At 57.2% G+C, this 10,962-nt stretch overlaps 4 protein-coding genes across 4 annotated transcripts; 1 reads left to right on the top strand and 3 right to left on the bottom strand.

Moving 5' to 3' along the window:
* Positions 1 to 1,421: 1,421 nt before the first annotated feature.
* On the bottom strand, positions 1,422 to 2,292 carry SLS55_004950 (uncharacterized protein; the record flags this gene model as incomplete). Its single annotated transcript, XM_066776402.1, has 2 exons — positions 1,422 to 2,094; positions 2,285 to 2,292. 2 exons carry the CDS (start codon positions 2,290 to 2,292, stop codon positions 1,422 to 1,424), a joined length of 681 nt encoding a protein of 226 aa, XP_066634283.1.
* A 1,976-nt stretch (positions 2,293 to 4,268) lies between these two features.
* On the bottom strand, positions 4,269 to 5,996 carry SLS55_004949 (uncharacterized protein; the record flags this gene model as incomplete). The annotated part of the gene is made up of 2 exons (XM_066776401.1): positions 4,269 to 5,960; positions 5,988 to 5,996. The coding sequence occupies 2 exons, from the start codon at positions 5,994 to 5,996 to the stop codon at positions 4,269 to 4,271; spliced, it is 1,701 nt and encodes a 566-aa protein (XP_066634282.1).
* Positions 5,997 to 6,412: 416 nt separating this feature from the next.
* On the top strand, positions 6,413 to 7,504 carry SLS55_004948 (mitochondrial 54S ribosomal protein uL10m; the record flags this gene model as incomplete). The annotated part of the gene is made up of 1 exon (XM_066776400.1): positions 6,413 to 7,504. One exon carries the CDS (start codon positions 6,413 to 6,415, stop codon positions 7,502 to 7,504), a length of 1,092 nt encoding a protein of 363 aa, XP_066634281.1.
* A 276-nt stretch (positions 7,505 to 7,780) lies between these two features.
* SLS55_004947 (uncharacterized protein) lies at positions 7,781 to 8,462 on the bottom strand (the record flags this gene model as incomplete). Its single annotated transcript, XM_066776399.1, has 3 exons — positions 7,781 to 8,010; positions 8,131 to 8,137; positions 8,457 to 8,462. The coding sequence occupies 3 exons, from the start codon at positions 8,460 to 8,462 to the stop codon at positions 7,781 to 7,783; spliced, it is 243 nt and encodes an 80-aa protein (XP_066634280.1).
* Positions 8,463 to 10,962: the final 2,500 nt, after the last annotated feature.

Genomic DNA, 10,962 nt, shown 5'->3' with positions numbered 1-10,962 from the left:
AAGCGAAGTCTGGAGTAAGTCGCAAGCAGAGCAGAACTGATTTGGCAAAAAAAAAAAAGTGTTAACGCTGTTTTCAGAAACCACTTGCCAACACACAGTCCCATACGTATGCACCGAAGGGGGTTTGCATGACGCTTTTCAAGCACTCCAAAGACCTGGCACGCCATCAGCACTAGATCAAACATGTGGATACAGCTACACAATATCCATGTGAGAAACGCGGCCGGAAATTCTTACGTGAGGACGGCGCGAAGCGACACATGACGACTTGTAAGGCGCAGTCAAAGAAACTGAGGTGGATTGCCGCTATCGAATGGAAAAAAGATGTCTCTTGCTTGACTGAAGCAAACTTCATCTTGTAAATATATCCGGCGCTTATGGAGTACACACACTGACCCCTGTCCAATAGGTTTTGGTAATCCAGAGGCTCGGCTGATGGCTACCAAGTTCGATTGCGGCAACGCAGCGTTAGCAATGGCGGCTGCAGTCTTGTACATGGTCGCCCGTCGAGATCTCATCTATGGATTTGTCCCTTGTTGTTGAGCCATGCTTAAGCTTTTCGTGTATGAATGGTCGTATCTTTTCCTTTGTTCTGTTGTGATATTGTTTTTCGTTTGAAAACATAAATTTGCCCAATATCTCAAGGTAGTAACGATAGTAACGAATTCATGAAATATGCATTCTATAATATAACTATGGGTGACGTATGTATAGTAGGCAGCGGGCTTTGGAGCAATCGTAGACGTTGGACCAGGAATTCAGAAGTCCAAACATTGAATTGCCCAGATGTTGGAACAAAAAGCACAGCCGACTGTACTTAATGCAGAACTCGGGTAACCTCCCTTATATTCCAACACCAGAGCTACCTAAAGCCACTGAGACAAGATCTGCTAAGAACCCTGAAAAAACGGAGCAGGTTGAAAGATATCAAGTTGTCACGGGTTCGCCTCACTGGAAGCCCCGATTTCCCTCGCCAGCATCAAAATTGCAACACACCCATGCCCATGAGTAACTAGTTCTGGCAAACGACAGTAGCAGTTTACGTGTCGCTTCTGATCGATTCCCTTGCACATCTTATCAAAAGTCTCTGTTCAAGTGGGGGGATGTGTCAGACCGGCTCTCCCTCTCCGCACTCCTTTGGCTCCTTGTCCACCAAGACCCTTGAGCCTGCGGCCTTGCTCCGGTGTACAGTAGGAACGAGGTCAGGGCAACGACTGGAACTGTTACGACCCAATAAATCCAGAAATCGCGCTTTCCGGGCAAGTACTCACCGCCCATGGACAGAATCGAGGCGATGATGGATGCGGGGACGAAGCAGGCACCCAAAAGCGTCAGGCGGCCCACGGAACGGTTGAGATGATTGGACATCTGGGACTCGCGGAGCGAAAGAACCTTTGTGTACCTGCAAGGAACCGTCCGCATCAGTTCGAAAAGATCCCGGCTGCGTTGCATATACACATGTATGGACAGCCGGGTACGGCAAACACACGAGAAAAAAAAAAGACGTACATCTCAATCAGATCCTTATAGTCAGCCTTCGTGCACTCCAACTGGTCCCGGACGTACCTCCACATCTGGCCCTCCCGCCTCCCCACCACGCCGCCACGGCAGCCGCAGCAGCTGCCAGAGGGTGGGGGGGCATGATCGTCCCGCGGGTCCAACCCGAGCTCGCGCATGTCGCACTCGAGGTCGGCCCGGAAGAGGGACAGCTCCAGGACGAAGGCGGCCATGCGCTCGAACATCCACTCCTCCCACACGCCGCCCCATTTCGCCGAGTACCGCGGGTGGTCGTGGTCCTGAGCCGCCGCCGGGTTGTGCCCCGGGGCGAAGAGCCGGTTGCGGAGCGCGAGAAACGTGCTGTGCGCGTGGTTGAGGTACGCGATCCACTTGTTGACCACGAAGCCGCGCACGAAGCCGGTCAAAGCGATGGGCGTGCTACTCCCGCCCGGATCGGCCTCGGCGAGGGCGAAGTGCTGGAGGAGGTCCTCGTACAGGACGAAAGCGGTGCAGGGGGGGGGGGTGTTTCGGCGTCCATTCTCCGGGGTCGACGGCGGGGAGATCCAAGGGGTCTTCGAAATCGGCGTAGCAGACGACCTTTTGGAGCTCCGCCGGCGGCTCGGCCTCGCCGGAGAGCATGGCCAGGATGGCGGGGTCCTGGACGCAGGGGTCCGCGAGGATCAGGGCTGTGGGCGTTTGTTAGAAGACGGTTCCGCATCCTGCGGAGGCGCGGGTGCTGGGGCTTACCGTCCCAGTCGGAGCCGTTGGAGCGGGACCAGTAAGTGACTTGAGCATTGAGGGTGGCGGCCTTGCCTGCATGATCCCATGGCCCGTTGGCGTTCGGAGTCTCCATCCCTCGGTCTACGTTGAATCGAGGGTAAGCGTTTTGATCGGTCTGCAGCCATCCGAGAGGTCTAAGCCACGTAGGGCATTTCGCCGGGTCGGGATGGTGAGATGCCGAAAGATGCGGTAGTATCACAGGATAGGCAAGCGTAAAGCGTCGTTTACCCTCGTCCATGGTTGAGGTGCTGCCGATGGAGCTCGCGTATTCCAAGCCGTCAAGTGTGCTCTGTTGCTCCGATGGTGGAAAGGCTCGAACGGAATTCGAATGCGCGGATATCGTGTCAAAGTTGTGCTGGTTTGCAAACACCTAAGACGAGTAAGTATCTAACCAGGCGGAATTGCAGACGACTGGGCTATTCCACCACTTACGCTTGGATGGATTCTTAGATGTGAGCCCAGAAGACACACGTGTCTACGGCCCAGGTCTTCCAGAATGAACAATCGACGAGAGCCACCTGAGCCTGATGCTTTTAGATACTTCTCTAGTTCTTCCGCGTTTTGGAAGTTGATTTCCTTGGACCGGCCGGGATGAAATTCAATCACTGATGCGCGACATCGGCATTCATCTTCTTCAGCTTGGTTGACCATGGCATTGCAAAATCTTCTGTACTGAGCGTCGCGGCCTTGATTGCTTCTTGCGCCATATTTCTTGATCAGCGAAAGGTAAGCATCAGGGAGCGCTTTTTCGTGGGCCGGGCTTCCGGAATCTTCTGTATTATGCTGTCCTTCCGTACTGGCGGATGAGCTGGCGAGAGGTTGATGCTGAAGATAGTCTTGGTGAGAAACTGGTTTCGAGGCGGATTCGGAAGAATCCCTTGGATGGGCTCTCTGCGATGGTTCAACTTCCTCCAGGAGGCTGGGGTAGGCTGTGAGCGGGGGTAATATTGTTGATTCTACAATATCGATTACCGCGTCGCCTTCTGAAATGGATATAGGCAAGGAATCTCGACTATGCCTTGGTTTTCCGTTGCTCTCAATGCCAGTCGCTGATGCTGCTTCCTCAGCCGAATCACTAGGTGCACTATCGGGAGACCGTATCTTGGCAGGGTCTTACCGTTGCATCCCTCCCGTTTGTGGCGGACCATCTGGCTCCCCAATTCAAAAGTGGTCCCGCATTTTTGGCATGTTCTGGACTGTTGGGGAGATGCTGGACCGGGTTCGTCGACCTTTGTTTGCACGGCATGGGAACTACCATCGTAACCGCCGCGACCCATGTTCAGGCATAAGGAAATTGACGGATCGAGGCTGAAAGAAGATGCGGCTGCTCACGGGAGGAAGGCATGATATATATGCCCTCTTGTACGACTACACGTGGCAGAACATGCAAAAGTCGACCAGGATCCAACGAGGCCGGATTCTTGATTGGCTGGATCCTGGTGGGACTTCGTGCAACTTGGGTAGGCAACCGCGAGGCAACGATGCGATTGGCGGCCACGTCTATATCCTCAGCCACAATGGCCCTTCAGCCTCGCAATTCCATATACAGCCCCCTCTTGCAGCCGATGGCTAGCGCGAAGAATAGCAGAACATGGCGTAACTATGCCTTAGCTCATTCTTAGAGAAAAAAAAAATTACATAGGTAGTTAAAGCTATGATCCGGACGAGAATGTCGAATTAAAAATTCTATATACACGTCCGGACAATGGCTTCAACTACCCATGACATGAGCAAAAAAAAGATCCACGCTAGCCATCGGCTGCGCGAAGGAGCTGTATGCTGTGCGACGGCAGATATCCAATCCAATTGGCGGCCACAGTCTGTACATAAATCAGCCCCAACTAAAAGCCAAGGCTATGTTTGGTATCAATCCTGAACACCAATCAATCCGCACTTGCCCTTCCCCCCTTATTGGTTGCCACATCGAAGGTTCGAATAAACAACCACAAGTAGAAATGCCATACACTCTTTTACATACACACCCACCCACACTACAACCTCCCCAACAACTCCGCCACAAAATCCCCCAACTTCTCCACCACCACATCCTCCCTGACGCCCAGCCGCCTACACTGCACCTCGACCTTCCTCCTCTCCCTCCACGCCTTCCCCAGCACGACCACAACGTTAACGCCCACCAGATCCGCATCCCCCAGCTTCCACCCCAGTCCCAACCCATCACGATCATCCAGCACCGCATCCACGCCCCCCAACACCAAGCCGTCATACACCTTCTCCGGTTCCCCCTTGGCGACGAACTTCTCGCCGGCGGACACGATGACGACCTCGAACGGGGCGACGACGCGCGGCCAGTTGAGGCCCTTGGCGTCGGCAAGGGCGTCGGCGACGGCGGCGAGCATGCGCGACACGCCGATGCCGTGGCAGCCCATGTGGACGAGGGATGGGCGGCCGGAGGGGTCCTGGACGGTGAGTGCGAGCGGCGCGCTGTAGCGGGTGCCGAGGTGGAAGGTGTGGCCGACCTCGACGGCGCGGTGGGCGGCGACGCGGCCCGAGGCGCAGGATGGGCAGGGCGAGCCGTGTTGGAGGGCGCGGAGGCTGGTGTATTTGGCTTTGGCGGTGGCGTCGGCGTCGTCGCGGGTGAGGTAGTGGAAGGTGGTGGGGGCGTCGTCGGGAACGGCCGAGGTTACCGTCTGCTCGAAGGCGAGCTGGTGGCGGAAGGCGTGGATGTTGGCGTCGGCGAGGACGAGGCGGGTCTTGCCGGCGCCATCCCAGACCTGTTCGGGGGTGACGCCCGAGGTCTCGTCGATGGAGGTGTCGAGTTCTGGGGAGAGCGATTTGACGGCGTGCAGGTTGATGCGGTCGGCGGGTTCGGACGGCTGGTGGTCGGACGGTGGGAGCATGGCGTGGGCTTCGACCAGCGTTGACCTGTCCTTGCTGATGGCCTTCCACACGATGATTGGGCCGGGTTGGCTGTCTTCGGGGGTGAGGTGGAGGTCGCGGGGTTGGGCTACCTCCTCGTTGGCGGTGTAGTCGCATACGTCGCACTGGAAGACGGTGTCCTCCCCTTTTGCGGAGATGAAGTGATATTCGTGGCTGGTGTCCCCGCCTATCGATCCCGAGTCTGCGTCTGCCACCAGGTAGGGAAGCTTCAAGTCGGCTAGGATGTTCACGTAGGCCTGCCTGACGCTCTTGTAAGTCTCCAGAGCCTCGCTTTCCAGATGGTCAAACGTGTAGAGATCCTTCATGAGGAACTCCTTTGCGCGCAGCAATCCTTGCCTTGGGCGAAGCTCATCACGGTATTTTCTCGAAACCTGGTACAAGCGTAGAGGCAGTTCTTTGTAGCTCTTTACAGTATTGCGAACGAGCTCGGTGATTTCTTCTTCATGAGTAGGGCCCAGCAGGAGTCCAGAGTTGGATCGGTCCTTGAGTCGAAGGAGCTCCTTGCCCTCCAGCCGACCAGTGCGTTGCCATAGCTCTTCCGACGAGATGGATGACAGCGAGACTTTGGAGGCGCCGATGCTGCGCATGTGCTTGTCGATCAAATGCTCAAACTTTTCTTGCACTCGCAGGCCGAGCGGGAGCATGTGAAAAATCCCAGAGTGGGCTTGTCGGAGAAAGCCCGCGCGGACTAGCAGCGCATGGCTATCTTTACCCTCCCCATCCTTGGGCGTGATGCCGCCGGTTGGAAGCCAGAAACTGGACAGCCGGTTCCGCTCGTCATTCTGGCTGTCATCAGCAGGGAATTCCACCGCAGACATGTTCTCACAAGCTTACGCAGAAGTAGCGAGCGGATATCCATGGCCGAGACGAAGTAGACGAAGCGAGAAGACGCCGCGGAGAGAGGCGTTGGAAAGACTGTACAAGCATATGGCGGCAGGCGAAGGCGGCTCCAACAAAACGGGTATCACAGAGGTCGACGACGAATGAAATCGGAAACGGCGTGAAGATGATTGGAGGAGAGGCGAGAGTGCGGAGGATGGATGCTTGGTCGACATCAACCGTCAGCCGAAGATGGGCCGCGTGCTGCTAGCGTCGATCCAACAATTTGATGCTGCGGGAGTCCGCGAGCTCCTCCGCACCGCACGAGTCCCATCGACCGTCAGCTCCGCCCAATTGGCCTGTCTCCAGCGCTGCCGACAGTCCAAGAGGTCGCCCGGACCCCCAGCCGCCCGCCATGCCTCCCAGAATACGGCTGCCGTCGTCAACACCATCGCCCGCCGTCCGCGTCCGCACCTACAACCACGCCGCCCGTCTCGCAACAACACGGCAATCATCACAATGCCGCCGGGCCTACGCCAGCCTGGCCACGACGCCGGCGCCCTCGTTTGACCAGGCCGCGCGCGGCACCGCGCCCATCGCGCGGCACCCGCCCACGCAGCCGCCGTCCCACAAGCCGGCCGAGTTCCGCAAGACGCAGCTGCTGCGCCAGTACGCGTCGCTGCTGCGCTCGACGCCGCTGACGCTGCTCTTCCAGCACAACAACCTGCGCGCCGTCGAGTGGACCGGCATCCGGCGCGAGCTGGCCAAGGCGCTCCGCAAGGTCGACGAGGACCTGGCCGCCGCGGGCACGCCCTCCGCCCTGCCCGCGTCCTCCATCAAGATCCACACGGTGCAGACGGGCGTCTTCCGCGCCGCGCTGCGCGTCGTCGAGTTCTACGACCCGCTGCAGCAGCAGCAGCAGCAGGAGCAACACACGACGCCGTCCCCCGCCTCGCCCGCCACGCAGAGCAGCAAGCAGCTCCTCGCCTCCGACGCCGACCACACGCACACGCTGTCGACGCGCGCCCACGCCGTCGCCGCCGACCGCGGGCGCAAGCACGAGCTCGAGGTGCTTTTGTCGGGCCCCGTCGCGCTCGTCACGTTCCCCGTCGTCACGCCGCAGCACCTGGCCGCCGCGCTGTGCATCCTCGCGCCGCGCGCGCCCGACTTCCCCGCGCCCCGCCGCAAGGCCAACCCCGAGTACCACGAGCCCGCCGTGCAGGTCGGCCTGCAGAAGCTGCTGCTGCTGGGCGCCCGCGTCGAGGGCAAGGTGTTTGACGGCGAGGGCGCGCGCTGGGTCGGCGGTATTAAGGGCGGCTTGGATGGCTTGCGTGCTCAGCTCGTCGGCATGCTGCAGGGTGCTGGGGCGCAGGTTGCGAGTGTGTTGGAGGGCGCAAGTAGGAGCTTGTACTTTACTGTTGAGAGCCGGAGGTTGGATATGGAGGAGAAGGAGAACCCGAAGGAGGAGGGGAAGCCCGAGGAGAACAAGGAGGGGGGCGGTCAATAGAGGAAGGTCCTTCCTTTTGGATTGTATGATACAGACATAAAAAAAAATAGACATGCTGCTTCGAGACGGGCGAGAGGAAATCTATCACGTCTACGTAGCCGTGGGACAAGGAATGTACGTACAAACGAAGCAGCGGAGGGCGGCCACAGAGACGCTCGTGCTAAGCAGTAGTCCGTCCCATCATCTCCAACCCAATGTAAAAAGCATACACGAACAAGAACCAAACCGTCGCAACAACAACAACGCAGCGAAAAGAACCCCATTCGCGGCATCGCATCATAACCTGCTGCTGCCCTTCTTCTTCCCCCCTCCCGACGATTTCTCCACCTCCTCCCTAAGCACCTCCCTCAACTCCCCCGCCAACCGCGCCGCCTCGTCGTCGTCCAGGTCCTCGCGCTGGCCGCGGCCGAACATGGTCCAGCTCTTGTTCTGCAGCTCCGGCATGCGCGGCGGGCGCGGGATGATGTGGAAGTGGACGTGCGGGACGACTTGGGCTGCTCTTGCGCCTGTGGAACGAAGGAAAAGAGAGCGGAGGGAAAGTCAGTCAAGTTAGGTGGGTGGGGGGGGGGGGGGGGGGGGGGGGGGGGGGGGGGTGAGCCGAGGGGAGGGGAAGGGAATCCACCGACCGTTGTTCTGAACGATGTTGTAGTCCGTGACGCCCGTGACGCGGGAGACGGTTTTGGCGAGGAGGGGGAGCCAGAATCCTGCGGGGTGGTCATGTCAGCCTTCTGTTTCTCCCCAGGGCGCGAGAAAGGGGGCAGTAGGTGGTAAAGTTTGATGGAAGTCCACTTTCTCGTCCCATCTGGCAAGCTGCAAGTCGCCACCAACTTGATCATCATCACCTGGCATCCATCCCACGACAACAAAACTCAAGAGACGTCACAAAGCCACAGACGCTCCACCTCAATACCAGATAAAAGAGCGAAGAGACCGGGAAAAAAAAAAAACTCACCAACATCCTTCCCTTCCGCCCCCTGCACGTCCTGAAGCTTCCCTCGATGCTCCCTCGTCGTGACCAGCAGATGGCCCCTCGTCATGGGCAGGATGTCCAAAAAGGCCAGCACGCGCGGCGCCGACAGGACGAGGTAGGCCGCGGGGTCGACGCGCGCCGGGTCCATGGCCGTGGGTATGCTCGCGAGTATCGAATCAGCATCTTCTCCTTCCTCGTCTCCATTCTGAGGAGTAGGAGGAGGATAGGCGGTGGAGATGTTGCAGAAAGGGCATGCTTCGGGATAGCGCTCTGTGATCTCCTTTGATTCGACCATGGTTCTTTCTCTTTTCTTCGCGCTCTTGTCTCTCTTGGGATCTTCCTTCCTTGTTTGGCTACCGGCGCTCAGGCTCGCCTCTCCTGCGCACTTGTTAACCCGTTTTCCTCTTCCTCTTCTTCTTATTCTTCTTCGTCGTCGTCCTCAATATGCAATGGCCCTCTTCCCAAGCTCTTTCCGGTACCCTGCTTCTTCTCCACACTGCTACGAGTCACAGCAGCAGCAGCAGTAGCACCAGCCGTAGCACTCCGCCAAGAAGCTGCACAAGCCCGGCAACGTCAACCGCACCAAGCGTCGAAGGCCGCAGGACGAGATGGATGATGCACTGCCGGCCGCTGCACTCACTCACACACACTCTCTCTCAACCAATCAAACCAAGCAACCGCCGATCCTCCCAACTACGAACCAGTAGTAGTCAGCCAGTAGTCAGCAGCTCCGTAAACCAGGAAACCCCAGCGAATAGCAATGGGTGTACGGAGTAACCAAAAACAAAAGCCGCCACGCACGTCTTCCCCTCTCCACTTTTCCGCTTTTCCCCAGAAAAGGCAAACTATAAACAAAAAAACAATAACAACAAACAAACGTTAACCCCGCTCTTTTACCACACACACGCACACCCTTGTCTAAGATGAAAAGAGGGGGAGGGAGGACGGGATGAAACGGGTCTGGAACCTGACGATCACTAGAAGAGGTGAAATAAGACAACAAAAAAACGGCCGGTCAAGGTCCGTTGCCGGGACAGCAAGCGGGCAAAGACAAGGTCTCGGCAAGGGGGGTGGGGTGGGGTGAGAGAGAGAGAATTACCACGTCCAGTCTCGATGAAAAGAAAAAGAAAAAAAGAACAGGGAGGCGCGGCTGGAGACCCGATCGATGGTGAAGGATGATGCCTCCGCCCTTTCCGTCGCTTTAATCCCCCGCGAAGTTTGACGCGCGGGTAACTTTTTGATCACCGGATGAGGGGAGGGGGGAATTAAAACACCAGTAGTAGCTTCGTCGTCAGGGGGGGAAAGAAAAAAAAAATAACAGCAACGACGTCGGAGGTTGTGTCGAAGAAAGCAGCAGCAGCAGCAGCAGCCAAAAGTGGGGGTGGGAACACACACACGCTACCAACTACTACTGAAATCCAAGATCCTGCTTTTCGGTGGCGGCTTGCACTTCTTTCCCTTGACGAGTTTAACGCCGTTCAGCCACTGATGAAACCGACTTACCCCTCCTCCTCCCACAATAATCCCGCGCGCACGAGGTCGGAAAGGTCAACAAGTCTGGGTCTGTCTGTTGTCCGTCTCGCTTTGTTTACGTTTGATGATCCCGGATGACGCGGGATACTCGTGCTGTCGCGACCGCGTCCCGCACGCATTGTTTACCCCATACAAAGTTGCTTATATGTATACCCTTGCTGCGCATAAGGCCGGGGCTCAGGGTTGCGTGCGCGTGCGCGTGCGCGTGCGTGGTGGGTGTGCTTGCTGTGCATATATATGCAAGAAAGAGACGCGAAGCGAACGAGTTTCGTGTACGTGAGGCGTTCGTGACGCGCTCGCGAGGCCAACAAGAAGGGTGTCAGACATTGCACCCTCTGCCGAGGCGCGTGCGTGCGTGCTGCAATCGGAGAATGGGGTCCAGGAGCTGAACAATGGGGCTGGGGCTGTCGGTTGTAATGCCATCTGCTCCTTCTCCAAGCTCAACAATACAGCAGCATTGAAGAATGAGTCAAGGTTAAGCAGTTTCAATTGGTTCAGTAAAAAGAAAAGAGTCGTATCGTCATGCTTCCCTGCCATTGCTGTCGGCGGGAAAGCGGAGCACCTGGTTATCCACACCATCACCACCACCACCATCATCCGTCGTAGAACATGGCACAACCGAAATCAAAATCCATCCGCATCTCGCCGGAGCCGAAAGCCCAAGAACACCCGTGCATAATACAAATCCCAAGAAAGAGGTTCCCCATTTCAGTAAAAAAGTTTACATGACCCACAGCCGGCCAGCAAGCAATGTTGCCTCCCACCCATACCCGTTCCAGACTAGAAAGAGGTAATAAGTCTAACAAAGGTAACCATTGCTATGAATGACCACCAATGTTTTGCCTGCTTGCCGCTGAGATCTACCGCAGACATAGCCAGAACGGGATTTTATCCAGAGAATAAAGAGCAGCCGGTATTGCGCCCCGTAATTACGCCCGCCAGCCCCCTGCACGAA

This window comes from Diplodia seriata, assembly GCF_021436955.1.
Source record: "Diplodia seriata strain FDS-637 chromosome Unknown scaffold_4, whole genome shotgun sequence".
NCBI classification, from domain to species: Eukaryota; Fungi; Ascomycota; class Dothideomycetes; order Botryosphaeriales; family Botryosphaeriaceae; genus Diplodia; species Diplodia seriata.
Note: the sequence above shows the minus strand (reverse complement) of the source record. Positions and strands in the feature narration are given on the sequence as shown.